At 50.3% G+C, this 13,319-nt stretch overlaps 6 protein-coding genes across 6 annotated transcripts; 2 read left to right on the top strand and 4 right to left on the bottom strand.

Moving 5' to 3' along the window:
- Window positions 1–184: 184 nt before the first annotated feature.
- On the bottom strand, window positions 185–1,235 carry Pmar_PMAR023386 (hypothetical protein; the record flags this gene model as incomplete). Its single annotated transcript, XM_002783218.1, has 4 exons — window positions 185–295; window positions 351–482; window positions 534–851; window positions 903–1,235. 4 exons carry the CDS (start codon window positions 1,233–1,235, stop codon window positions 185–187), a joined length of 894 nt encoding a protein of 297 aa, XP_002783264.1.
- A 245-nt stretch (window positions 1,236–1,480) lies between these two features.
- On the bottom strand, window positions 1,481–1,631 carry Pmar_PMAR023387 (hypothetical protein; the record flags this gene model as incomplete). The annotated part of the gene is made up of 1 exon (XM_002783219.1): window positions 1,481–1,631. A coding segment is annotated over one exon (151 nt), but the record flags the coding sequence as incomplete, so codon positions are not given.
- A 744-nt stretch (window positions 1,632–2,375) lies between these two features.
- Window positions 2,376–2,881, bottom strand: Pmar_PMAR023388 (conserved hypothetical protein; the record flags this gene model as incomplete). The annotated part of the gene is made up of 3 exons (XM_002783220.1): window positions 2,376–2,538; window positions 2,593–2,681; window positions 2,753–2,881. 3 exons carry the CDS (start codon window positions 2,879–2,881, stop codon window positions 2,376–2,378), a joined length of 381 nt encoding a protein of 126 aa, XP_002783266.1.
- A 908-nt stretch (window positions 2,882–3,789) lies between these two features.
- On the bottom strand, window positions 3,790–5,097 carry Pmar_PMAR023389 (conserved hypothetical protein; the record flags this gene model as incomplete). The annotated part of the gene is made up of 3 exons (XM_002783221.1): window positions 3,790–3,918; window positions 3,970–4,117; window positions 4,166–5,097. The coding sequence occupies 3 exons, from the start codon at window positions 5,095–5,097 to the stop codon at window positions 3,790–3,792; spliced, it is 1,209 nt and encodes a 402-aa protein (XP_002783267.1).
- A 1,620-nt stretch (window positions 5,098–6,717) lies between these two features.
- Pmar_PMAR023390 (hypothetical protein) lies at window positions 6,718–9,155 on the top strand. The gene is made up of 11 exons (XM_002783222.1): window positions 6,718–6,919; window positions 6,969–7,016; window positions 7,064–7,260; window positions 7,311–7,461; window positions 7,513–7,676; window positions 7,744–7,892; window positions 7,941–8,134; window positions 8,187–8,364; window positions 8,416–8,579; window positions 8,625–8,848; window positions 8,893–9,155. Exons 1-11 carry the CDS (start codon window positions 6,776–6,778, stop codon window positions 9,020–9,022), a joined length of 1,743 nt encoding a protein of 580 aa, XP_002783268.1. The 5' UTR covers window positions 6,718–6,775; the 3' UTR covers window positions 9,023–9,155.
- Window positions 9,156–10,919: 1,764 nt separating this feature from the next.
- On the top strand, window positions 10,920–11,935 carry Pmar_PMAR023391 (Vacuolar sorting protein SNF7, putative; the record flags this gene model as incomplete). Its single annotated transcript, XM_002783223.1, has 7 exons — window positions 10,920–10,994; window positions 11,037–11,120; window positions 11,170–11,230; window positions 11,281–11,379; window positions 11,431–11,513; window positions 11,561–11,807; window positions 11,853–11,935. The coding sequence occupies 7 exons, from the start codon at window positions 10,920–10,922 to the stop codon at window positions 11,933–11,935; spliced, it is 732 nt and encodes a 243-aa protein (XP_002783269.1).
- Between the last annotated feature and the right edge of the window lie 1,384 nt (window positions 11,936–13,319).

Raw genomic sequence — 13,319 nt, forward strand, 5'->3', positions numbered from 1 at the left:
TGGACAAGGTGACTATCGACGTAGACAGTACCTGAGACTCTGCGAGAGCATGCACCTCGCGTACTGCCAGAGAGCGACGGGCTCTGAAGGATATGCTGAACCGCATAGTTGCCGTACTGGTGTCTGGCCATAACGACGAAGTCCGATACAAATATCTGAGAGGAACTTGAAGCACGAGATCGAGTCACAGCCCTACGTCCAGCAACCTCGAAGTGTAACGACCAACAACAACTGGATGCTCTGTCCACCCCGGTCCGTTGGGATAATGTTGTTGCATATCCGGCATCATTTCAACCTGACACGAGGAAGGAGGTCGTCAAATATGCACCAGCTGTCGTGTGTTCCATCACCCGATCTACAGCGGGACACCTCTCGATAACCTTCTTAGCAGTAATGACACCCCATTGTGAGCAGCTTATTTCGATGAACCAATCCAGGAGGCATTCTAGTAGCCAGCCACTTTGGGCCATCACATCGAGAATCTAACCTCAGTGCATTGCCCGTTACCCCCCGAGTTCAGACATCCAGCCCACCTTGAGGAGCACATAGCATCCATTAGCATCGATAGCTAGCTCCCTACTGCATACTCGGATGGCACCCAGCAAAGGTAGCTGATTCGATCCACCGTAGCGCACGTTGGCCTCACTAATGAGCCTTTGGATAACACGTGTACCATGCGGATGTATGCATAGATCGAACAAGGCACGGCCTTTGAGGATTTGGGTATTCAGTAGCTGCTCAAATGTAGCCATGTCGCTGACCTCGAGGACAGCCTGGGAGACGTAGTTGCCAATAGAGTGGAAGGAGAGTGGTAGAAATAACGGCACGAGTCGATCGACGACTCGAGAGACCTGAACAGCAGATGAGCATGATGATAATGAACAACATCGAGAGCCTCATACCTGCGAGGCATTGCGGAAATCAGCACGAAGTGCATCCTGTAAGTAGAGGGATGTGACGTGGTCCTCAGCATAAGCCCGGACCTCTTCATCAGTCAACGCAAGGAAGTCATCAAAGGGGAACTGCCCTATGTTCTTCACCATAAGCCTATCCAAAGAGCCTCGACTGATGCTGGCAGCCAACAAAGCGGGAGGGAGTTCGGCATAGCCTGGCGGTAATGGAGGCAGCGCCAAGCGGAAGGGATGTTCGTATTTGCCATGCTCTGACGGTAGGGCAGAGTACTGAGCAGCAGCAGCAGCAGACGAGGTCGTCTCGTAGATGATGGGATTGATCATTGGGGAGAGGCTACGTTCCCCTCCTTCTCCTCTTGAGTGCTGCTGAGGCACGTTATGCGGCAATGTCGAACTACCCAAAGCCGTGGCAGTGGAGTAGGATACAGTTGGGGACAACACAGGGGACCGAGGGGATGCCCAAGGATCATAGTACTCCGTTGCTGGTGATGGTACCGAGGGTGGAGGATAGTGTATGTAAGGCCTAAATAAGCATCCCTATCACTATTGTTTCATACGCTCGCGTCTACCCAGGTGGCCCCCACGACTGACTGTAGGAGTAGTCGTCGCCTCGTTCCATGCCCAGGTCTGTGGTGGTCCGTGGTGCGTTGTCCATCGAGTAGGGTATGCTGCCAACAGGCCCAGGATATCTCTGGATAGGGGCTGCCATCTCCACTAGGCCTGCCACAGACGATGACCATACAGAGCCCACTAGAGGTTCACCTACGCATGTCGTTCACACTGGAGGAGGATTGGTTTATACTGCTTCCGGCGGTACCAAACCAAGGTTGGGAAGGACCACGGTCACCCCATTGGTTAACAGAGTAATCGTAGTGGCTTGCGAGTGAGCCGCTACCGGGAGGCGGGCCCATTGGGAGGAGTGGAGGAGGCATCGCTGGTGGAGGCTGCGGCTCGTAATCTCCCCCTATGCATGCACCCTGTGGTATGGCTATCTACAGTAAAGCCACCATGCATATACAAGCATAAGCAGGCCTAGCTTACCCCAGGTGGCGGGGATGGTGGAGGGGGAGGGGGAGGAGGAGGTGGGGGCATCATCATCCACCCCGAGTCCACAGTTGGCGGCCCGTAGTGTGACGGAGGAGGGGGAGAGCAACAGCTCTCGGCGGCTTGTGGAGCAGTAGTTGACAGGAAACAGTCGCGTGGCGAATTCGCCATGGATTGTGTTCGAGAGTCGTAGAGTGGTCGGTCACCCGTAGGCAACTCCAAAGACTGTGGTGTAGAAGAACACCTAGTGAGGGGGCTATAATCACATGTCTATATGTTCCTTGTCATCCTGAGCACCCAGTCCAAGTGCGCACTGCTGATTGACAACACCACGAGCCTCAGTGGCTAATGGTGACTGAACGCAGCAAGCGGGGGATAGATAGGAATCATTAAGACGCTAAGGGCAGAGGTAGAGTATCGTTAATCGTTACCCTCATCAAAGTCAGCTGGTTTGTCCGGACCAAACATGCACAGGTGTCCGAGGCCTCGAGCTTCCATATCCTCCACTAGACATGCACGGTACTCCTCAAAGTACTCGTCACACGAGAGGGCTAGATCGCCTCGAAGGAATGCATGCCGGTACCTGACCACACAGTATGATGATGTGGCGAAGGAGTGGTATGAGTGGCATACACACCAATTATTGAAGCATTGGTCGTATCGATCCTTAAGATGCTTACACGACTGAATGGCCTGCTTATGAGCGTCTGCCACTTGCCGACCATCCTATAGGGAAACGGGTTTCTTCCAAATCATTTCTAGATTCTTACAGAGGTTGCTACAAAGTGCGATATTACATCGGGGTCGACTTCAGGTGATGATGTCGGTTCATCCTTTGGTACTGCAGGCATCTCCTTGCTACTGCCACTGCTCTTGGTCTCAGACGAAACATCACTCTCTTTCTTGGCTCCCCATAACCAGCCCATTGTCAGGAGGTAAACTACCGAGGGGACCACTCACCACTCTGAGAAACCCATTCAGCTCAAGACAGTGAGAATTGAGAGCGGGAAACACGACAAATATGGTACCAATATAACTCTATCGTTGCGGACATCAAAGAGGAAATATATATGAATACAGGCATGACTATTAGTACGTTTGACATTATGTGCCGAGCGTTCGAGCTCCTCCTTACATTGAGCCACCACAAAGATGAGCCCGTTAGATAGACTATTGTGACTGGTACTTTCCTCCTCTGCTTCATCCTATGTGTTATCCAATCACCAGTACCCCCCTGGAGGAAGATTTGAGGATACTCTAATGCTGCAATATCCAGATGGGACGGGTTACTGGGATAAGACAATGCTGGGCTAATCTCATCAACGCCACCGTCCACCAGCTCGGCAACATCGGATATTCCCGAGCCTAGCATTCCGACCAACTCCATCTGGCCGCGAAACCCATCTAGTTTCGATCAGATCCTCTACCTCATGTTACCCATTGAAGTGAATGAGACCAACCTCTGTACAGCTAGTCTCGGCGATATAACCGGAGGCAGTTGCCGTACTACCGTTATATATTTGGCACGGCTTTCCTGGGGCTTAACTATCCTGATCGTTGTGATACTGAGGCACGCATTCACAGACAGCTTGGCTATTCTCTCTCTCGCGAGCTAAGTCACTCGATAACGTCGTTTCTGCCACTGTCGATGCAGAGTGGGACCCAATCAGCCCCAGAGTCTCTGGGCCAGAGATTCGGAGGAAGACAGACTGAACGAGAAGTTCTAGGGACAACTCGAGTGACAATGTCAACAAAACTAACCAGGAAGAACGGCGAAACTGAGTTGAGTGATGATAGCAGGGACTGGCATAAGCCAATCGACTGTTACCTCCGACTATGGCAGAAGGAGGCGTTCCGTCTGGGGCGATTGAACACTCATATTCATGCGTGACCTGGGAGATACCTTCCTCTCTGCTGGTGAGGCGACTAGAGGTACCGATAGAGGCACTAGACTCGGTGAAACCTGAAGAAACGTAAAACGCTCAGGACATCATCATCGATGTACTTTACTTACCCTTGTTTTAGTGCCAAGCCCGAAAGGTAACCTCACAGCTTGGTCATAGACCAATTGGCCGTATACGAGTAGCACAAACCCGACAGCTTGAACCCAGGAGTACTTAGTGAGGGGCTCACCCAATCCGTTCCCAGGGGCTGCATAGTACCTACAAAACAGATGGGAACAAGACCTAAGCAGGAGGAGTTCGAATTACATGAGCACTGATACCAACCAGATGACGATGGTCCTTGAAGCATCCAGGAAGGTATGATGCATAGCCGAAGCCTCTGCGGTAACCATGACGCCGCATATGTTGAAGACGAGAATCGAGACGATGAAACCCAGTGTACAGATAAGCAACGTCGGGGAATTGGACAGCATCACGAAAGAGTCCTCTGTGTTCTCCATAACATTGCCTACGTCAGATCCTGGGAGATGCTGTAGTGCCGGCACGAAGACTAGGCACATGAGAAGTGTTCCCCAGAAGCCCTCTAGCCCTACTAAAGCCATTGGGGCTACATCGTTCGGGGGCTTGAGAAGGAACTCCTCCAGAACGTACTGTGCAGCACACACAACTTGCCCTGCTATTATGATGAAGATACCGAGAAGCATTAACGGCAGGCTCACGACTTGGGTCTGCTGCTCACGCGAAGAGAGGGAGGACACTCCGACCAAGACGAGAGCAGTTAAGCAAAGGAAGACTCCTACCCAATGATGACGATACATCTTACGCCCGAGGAAAAGCACCGAGAATAGCGCAGAGAAGAGAAGTATACTGCCCTTGAGCATTTGGTATACGGAGACAGGGGTGTAGACCAGACCGATAGCTTGTAGAGAGGATCCTAGTAGATCGAATATCGAAGGGATGCATACCGTGAAGCACATACGGAGACCGATATTGGAGGATCCACTTTCAGGCAGAGTGTTGGAAGGTCTCTTATCACTTTTCTGGCGTAGACAATAGTACATGGGCAGTGCCAGGAGCATGGCAACAAACATGACCAAGCTCATGTACCACGGTTTTTGGAAGAAATGGGTCATGCCGTCGATACCGATACCACTACTCTGAAACATCATTTTCTCTATAATAGAGTTTGCGGACCCAGCCAATAGCCCTATACCAAATATGTAGGAGAAAGCCACCATTAATGGGACTGGAAAACGAGGCGTGACCTGACATAACTATAGCGCACTGTACAACACAACAGTATTACACATAGTTAAGGGAGAAGTGTGGCAAATTGCCACTGGCAATCAACACATCCACCAAACACTAACACAGACATGCAACAAGAAAGGGTAAGATCTGTAGAGCATCCTTTTCCCAGTGACCATAGGTATCAAATAGGCACATGTGAAGGGTCGTTGTTGTTGTTGATCTCAGACCTAATGGGTACACAGTCGTTATGGTAGTATAATTACCGATACCACACCAAGGCATACAAGGTCTATTTCGCTCCTAGTATTACAAAGCTGTCCGCCTGGGGCAACTATGCCACGATCACGATATATCCTAGTACAATCAATCCCCACACGCGGGGCAACTATGCCACGATTGCGAGATATACTCAAGTACAATAGATTCCCATACGCGGGGCAACTATGCCACGATCCCGAGATATACTCAAGTACAATAAATTCCTTGAAGCGGGGCAACTATGCCACGATCTCGAAGAATGCTCAAGTATAATCAATTCTCTCAAGCGGGGTAACTATGCCACGATCTCGAGGGATGCTCAAGCACAATAAATTCGTTGAAGCGGGGCAACTATGCCACGATCCCGAGATATACTCAAGTACGATGAGTTCCTTGAAGCGAGGCAACTATGCCACGATCCGGAGATATACTCAAGTACGATGAGTTCCTTGAAGCGGGGCAGCTATGCCACGATCCCGAGATATACTCAAGTACGATGAGTTCCTTGAAGCGGGGCAACTATGCCACGATCCGGAGATATACTCAAGTACGATGAGTTCCTTGAAGCGGGGCAACTATGCCACGATCCGGAGATATACTCAAGTACGATGCGTTCCTTGAAGCGGGGCAACTATGCCACGATCCGGAGATATACTCAAGTACGATGCGTTCCTTGAAGCGAGGCAACTATGCCACGATCCCGAGATATACTCAAGTACGATGAGTTCCTTGAAGCGGGGCAACTATGCCACGATCCGGAGATATACTCAAGTACGATGCGTTCCTTGAAGCGGGGCAACTATGCCACGATCCCGAGATATACTCAAGTACGATGCGTTCCTTGAAGCGGGGCAACTATGCCACGATCCGGAGATATACTCAAGTACGATGCGTTCCTTGAAGCGAGGCAACTATGCCACGATCCGGAGATATACTCAAGTACGATGCGTTCCTTGAAGCGAGGCAACTATGCCACGATCCCGAGATATACTCAAGTACGATGAGTTCCTTGAAGCGGGGCAACTATGCCACGATCCGGAGATATACTCAAGTACGATGCGTTCCTTGAAGCGGGGCAACTATGCCACGATCCCGAGATGTGCTTTGCTTTCGATCACGCTGATCACCCTATTCACGATAATCCAATTGAGTGCAATAAGTGAAGCCAACCGACGAGCCTTTCGGCAGTGAGGATGCTCCCTAAGCTTCGCGAAGAAGCCACGTTGCGGTCACAGAAGTTCCTTTATGGATGAGCGGCGTCTGCCGTCACCTTGCACGCATGTGCATCAAAAAGCGCGCGCCCGATTTCCGGGCATCATGCGCTTACGATCGCGCGCAACAAGTCTACTATCAGCAGCCATATCGCTAATAGTTATAGAGGGTACGTCCCCTCCATATTTGATTATTATGAGTGGTCCTGATGATACCACTGATGGAGGGAAATGGGATGCTCTGTGGAAAGGTGGCCAAGGTCTCGCTACAGCCTTACAGAGCCAATCAAAGGATGTTGCTGCCAAGTTACAGGTTCAGGCCCACGACCTGGCCAACCAAGTACTACAAGGAAGCCATATCCCTTCCTTCTCTAGTTGCTATCCCCTAGGTATCCTCAACGGAGTGGGGAGGTAAAGTGACCACGGCAGTCCAACAGGTGAAAGGACCGGTAGTAGTAGTGGTTATCAATCGCGGTGTTGACAGGCAGCTGAGGGTCTCCATCGAGACTATCGTAAGGTCGCAGCAACGGTCCTGCCTACCGAGAAGCCCCCGAAGAGGAACATCAACATGAAGCTTGCTTCTCGGATATTTCTAATACCCTTCCCTGAGAAGAATAGGGTCTCCTCGATTGCCGCGGCGTTCCCGGGCGATTGCAAGATTTTCAACATGTCAGAACGAAAGTAGGCCCTAGATGGATCCGAGTTGTAATCAGCCCATGATCGACTTCTAGGTACGACCCTTCAGAGGTATTCTCAACCATAGAAACCTCAGTGGTAGACATAGTCTTCCCTGGGCTTCCGTATCCCCCTCTCGTCAAGACTGCTGAGATATGCCTCCAAGTCGAAGAGTGGCTCCGTGGAGATCCAACGCGATGTGTTGCGGTAGTAGAAGTACCGGGACTGCTTACTCTACGTATTTACATCCCTGCTTAGTTACACTGTATTCCTAGTGGGTTGCCTACTCGTACGGCTGTAGTATCGGCATGCTTACTGTTTTGGCTCTTTCCTGCCGACTACAGCCATCCATTGGATGCAGTGCCCAGGGTATGCAAGTCCCTACCATTGAAAGAAGAGGACCTGTTGCCGAGCCAGAGACGGTAATAGCATTCTGCATGTCTCTGGTGGACTCCACGAAAGTCTAGTTATGCTTGATGCCTTTGATAGGTATCTCTCTCAGTTCTACCGCTGCATCTGCAGCCGTAGTATTAGTGACGAGGACAGCTCCGACTCGGGGGGAGATTATCTAACCCCCTTGCCAGTCAGCATGAATATCGTCAAGGTTGTTGTGAAGGCTAATGATGATTGCGATAGCGGTACTAATAGTCGCTGGTGTTGTCCATGATATTGTTACCTGCTTCTAGATAGCACACCTCTGGCCAACCCTACCTCTAAGGTAGGATGGAGGCCGTATCTAGACCTATGGCAGCAGGGACGAAAGCTCTATTCAAGTTGGGAACCTGTGGGAGATGACTCAGCACCGGCTAAGAAGTCCAGAGTCGATGAGCCCATCCTTACCTTCACAATACCCAATGGTGGTATTCCTATCAGCGAGGATGTACTACTATTAGAGATAGCTCAGCGTACTGTCGAGTATTTTCGTCTCGCAGGTCATCCTCAGACTACGGACTTATCCTGGACCTCACACTGTGTTCCGTGTCCCCCTACCTTCCCCAGGGGTTCTCTATCATGACCAAGCTACGTGTATATCGCTTACCCGAGCCGATATCGATGGAGGTGTACTATCGGAATTCGTGGATGATGTTGAAGTGTTCCTCTCCTTTGAGGGTAATAGTATCCTAGAGTTACTTGTAGGATAGCGGTCTTCTCTGAATTAAGATACGCATGTCGACGAGGAGAGTTCAGCTATTCGGAACGCTCGGCAAGTTCTTGCCGATTGCCGGACCAAGTTCAGACGTCATTACACAGAGGACGTCACTAAAGGTCGTAGTAGCAGTAGAAGCAGTAATAGCAAAGGGAATAGCAAGTCTAGTCGGAAAGAGGTAGGGAACGATAATAGATGGTGTCGAGAAGTCAACTTATGTCAGAGGAAGTCCTCGGGGGATTCTCACAAGCGCAAGCATAAGGCTGCTGTCAGCTGCGAGAAGCATAGTCCTGTGCTTACCAAGGCCGTCGAGCCTGCGATGAGCACTCAGGCCAAGGATACTGAGCTTACTCCGAGTGCTGCTACTGTGGGCACTCAAAGCGTGAATGATATATCAATACCTCTGGGGTCACCAGTGGATGATGTAGAATTGGGCCTTGATGACTTGTAATAGGGGTTGCCTTGGAGTAGAGAGGTAGTGTGGTGATTAGGTATGGCTTAACGGAAGTAGATGAGTATACGGCATGGGATGCCCAAGGGGGCTCCCCTCAAGAGGATGATGAGTCACGACGATGTTGCGGTCCGGCTGATAGTCCCCCTATATTTACGGGGAAGGGATGACACTTGATATGAACTGCTATCAACAACGTCCTCGTCATCATCATGATCATTTTCTTTATCATTTGTCTCATCTTCGGGTGATGCCCTGGCCCCCCCCCCCCATCTGCTGTTGTCCTCTTGCCACCACTGCTTAGTTGAACGCTCGAGGTTATAGAGATAGTGATGAATGTCTTATCACGCCGACTTGCGTTGATCAGTTGTCAAGAAACATCCGTCTGGGGTATCCGGTCGCTCCTTATCATACCTTGCCACCTGCATTATATCACCGTCATGATCCCATGAGCTTGGCTGTTGCATGTTTCTATTCCCGCTGTCCAGAGGAAGGCTGGTCGCTTACTAAGGAGGGGAGGGGGCAATTTCCGAAGCATCATTATCATTGATGCCATTGATAATGGCCTTAGCAGAGGAGGCTAGCAAGGGAGGGAGCATTCCTGTGAAGGATGGTGAGGTTTCTATGCTTCATCTGTTCATAGTAACCGACAGGGTGGTATGAAGTCGATAGAGAGCTGTAGTTGAAGGCCAGCGAGAACTTTTCACTGAGGGTGACGGTGTGTGGACATCTGGAGATGGGTAAGCATCATGCTGGGGTAAGTTCAGAAGGCTGGATGTATCTTATAGAGCTTATTAAGGCAGTTGTTGGGCCCATCGTGACCAGGCGGGACAGGCGGAAGAGGGTTAATGAGTATATACCATATTTGAGTGCTATAGCGGTAGCATTGTACTTGAGAATTTAATAGATGGTCCAGTGTGTTAGTACGGAAGGGTTTTATGCCGCTTTCGAGGATCAACAGCCGGGTCTGCCCAGGAACTGCGTATTACACGCATGTAAATGAGTTCGCCTTACCACGGCTTAGTGCATGTTGAGTTGTTACAGTTTCTCGTTGACTCGGTCTGGCTTCGTTATAGGGGCTTCCCCTTTCACAGAACTAGTCCTAGTGTGGCATCAATGTCGATGAGCAGGGAGCCCAGTAGCAGCGCCTGCCTTCCTCTGCCCTTACGACAGGAGCTCGAGCTCGACAACAACTTCAACCAATCACGAGTGCGGTGGTGTACCCGGTGGTGCTAGAGGGGAGGCCCTTCGGTCAGGTATGTAGCACATACAATGGTCATGACAATGAAGCGTATAAAGTGAAGTACTGGTCTGATCTAATCTCAACGGTTTTACAATATGAAGGAGGTGTAGCGACGACATGCACAGAGGTGCGGAAGGTAGGCCTCCCCCTGATGAGGTAGTAGTAGGAGGAGGAGCCTTCCTTTAGTGGTGGGCCCGGTATGTGAACCCTCGGCAAGCCCTGCCGAGTCTGCCTGCCATCATAGCGGAGTCAAACGAGATATTGACCGAGACACAGACGGGTAGAGAGTATGCGGATTTATGGTCTCAACCGGCAGTAACAGCAGTAGCAGGAGCCGCTGAGAACAACGCGGGGTGAGCTTCGTGATAGAGGCCTTGGCTTTAGCGCGTCCTGGGAGAACTGTAGCGAGTCTGTAGTTTTTAGGTCAGGACTGATCACCAAAATGGCAGGCATCGTCCGAGGACTCTTCTGGAGCAGTGATAGTACAGCTGATGAAAAGGGTAGCACTCGGAATACTCATGTCTGCTGCAGACTATTCTTGTTAATCCTATGCTAGACGTAGGAGATGATACCGTACTGTTCTCGAGACGGCGACTATCCCAGCTAACGGCCAGAGTGTTGAGGAGGACCTCTGCTGCTCACGACAATTCGGTCTTAACACTGCAAGAGTTCGATCACATTGTGGAGGAGGAACTAACGAGCAGTACGCTGACTGTGTGGTCTCCGGTCTACTTCTGTTGGACCTCTCAGTGAGAGCCACTTCGGTTGGATTCGGGCTTAGTGTCCCAGCCTGTGGGAAGGCAAAGGAGGCTGTTTTAGCATACATGGCGTCGGTCGGGAAGGCCTCAGTGTTCTGTGATACTGTGGGTACGACCTCGGGGATGCTGCGGGGTGTGAAGGTAGTGAACAGCCCTGTCGTGAAGCTCCCAACTCGATGGTAGGTGGGCAGCCCTACAGTAGCAGGCCCTGTCGATAAGGCACATCTGGTCCATAGAATAGCCTTGGGCAGAATCGACACCATGGAGGTGACCACTCTGGTGACTTTTGAGCCGTTTGCAGTAGGGCACATGTCAGGAGTCCCTCACAGCTGCATGGTCTAAGGCTGACAGTCGGGCTCGAGAACACCTTCGTGCTGGTGAGTAGCATTGATGATCTTTGCTAATCTCACCGTCCTGTCCCTGCTAGGTCGCAAGCCTTTAGCGTTGCAAGCATTGAAGGAACGGTCTCTACTACAGGGCCGACTAGACGAGCTAGGTAAATATCGTCTTCAGCTCCAGAGCACTAGTAAGGCCTTCGCTGTGAGGAGGAAGTAGCAGCCTATAGCGACTCTGTCAGGCGGGTTCACAGCAACAGCTGAAATACAGAGTATAGTGGTTGAGGCTCTTTCGGCAAGCACGATGATGGCAAAGGAACAGAAGGTCAGTGGTTCTCTACGATAGTATTCTGGAGTGATGCTCCGGTTTAGGTCGACTTGGAACACGTTGATAAGCTAGCCGAGGACATGCAGGAAGTGAGAGAAGACATAGAAGTGAGCTCTGGCCTATGGACTGTATCTATGAGGGATTCCCTCCAGCTGGTGTCGGATGCCATAGCGGCGATGTCTCTGAATGGTGGTGCTGCAGTAGAACAGGATCCCGACCTACAGGCTGAGCTCGATAAGCTCATGGACGAGCAACAGGATATTGACGTGATTGCTGTTAAGGAGCAGGTGGGTGGGCAACAGGAGGCTCTACGACATCATTGGTATAATCGATCAGGTTGCAGCAGCACCGTCTGTCCCGACAGACGTCGTTGGAGGGGAGCCGGTGAAAACTATCTTGTCCGAAGATTCGAAAGCTAACAGCACAGCGAGTTCCCCTTCAAGATTGATGATGTCCGAACCAGTGTAGCATCGTGTAGCAGACTTCTCACTCTCCTGTAGATGTTGCCGAGTTGAAGTCGTTAAGGGGAGGTGAGTCACTACTGCGCTGCGCTTAAATATTCACTATAGTGTCACATTGGTTGCAACCATTGTGTGGGCACACGCCAACAATCGGACATATCATCATGTCCATCAGAATTACGCAGCGTCAACCGGAGAGCGCCCTTAGAGAGAAGCAGAAAAGAATGACACTCCTAAACATGCTTGAAGCCATGATGTGGTATCATGACTCAACACTGACTAGCAGTGCTGTCATAGCCCAGAAAGAGAGGAGTCTTATGTCCGATTCGACACCCCAGTTCTGTCCAATACAAGAGGTGTTGTCTCGAGTGTTGTTGGAGCAGAAATATGATGGAAAGCAAATGCATATATATGTTATATCGTCAGGTATGGGATAATCCAACAGCATTCGCCGGCATTACTGTGAGTGTGCATTATTGCAAATTGGTTGTCAAGTTCGTAGTCGTTGCGTTGAATTAGTGAGGACATAGATTTATCTGTGCTCAATGTTTCTTGTTGTGACTGCTGAGGGTGATAATAGCAGTTAGTGACATGACACGCGCTGCTGCAGGATAATCACGCATACTTCAACCCTGGACGCTACTAATCGCAGCAAGAATCATATCTTCACGGAAAATAATATTCGAGGGTTTCTATTAATTACTGATATTCGCATGATAGAATTACACCGACAAAGGGAATGGTTAGAGTATAGCAAGAGTGACATCATGAACCTGGAGGGTAGCAATTGGACCGACGTAGTCGTTGTTGAGCTCACCGTCACCTTCCTGCTCTACATAGGCGTTGTCGACATTCTACCATTCTCGAATGGCGGATAAACTGTACCTGATGCATCTAGAGGAGACAGTATCCAGTGATACAAACTCGTATCACTGTAGAGATGTACAAACATTTATACTTGTACATTAGAGGAGAAAGTATACAGTGTAGTTAATATAGACTCGATGATCACCTGTCTCTGATAAGATGGAGCTGAGTTGACATATGAAAGTTGACTTCTAACAGTCGGGGGATACGGTTGGGTTACGAGACAAATCCTTAGGTAGAACGGTGACCGGATGGGTGAGGAAAATAAGAGAGACCATCAGTGATGTGTACACCTTGCCGGAAAGGCTATGGGTGATAGCGTACCACTGATAGGTAGGAGGCGGCCGACGGCGCCGATATGTACATCAGAAGTAGTGTGACAATTCAGTCCGCTGTAACAGTTGACAAGATTCAGGTTTTCAACAGAAGTTTGGTCCTGTTGGCGAGACGAGAGAAAATGTGACTTTCGTATCTT

The sequence above is a fragment of the Perkinsus marinus genome, assembly GCF_000006405.1.
Source record: "Perkinsus marinus ATCC 50983 genomic scaffold scf_1104296937140, whole genome shotgun sequence".
Classification (NCBI taxonomy): domain Eukaryota; phylum Perkinsozoa; order Perkinsida; family Perkinsidae; genus Perkinsus; species Perkinsus marinus.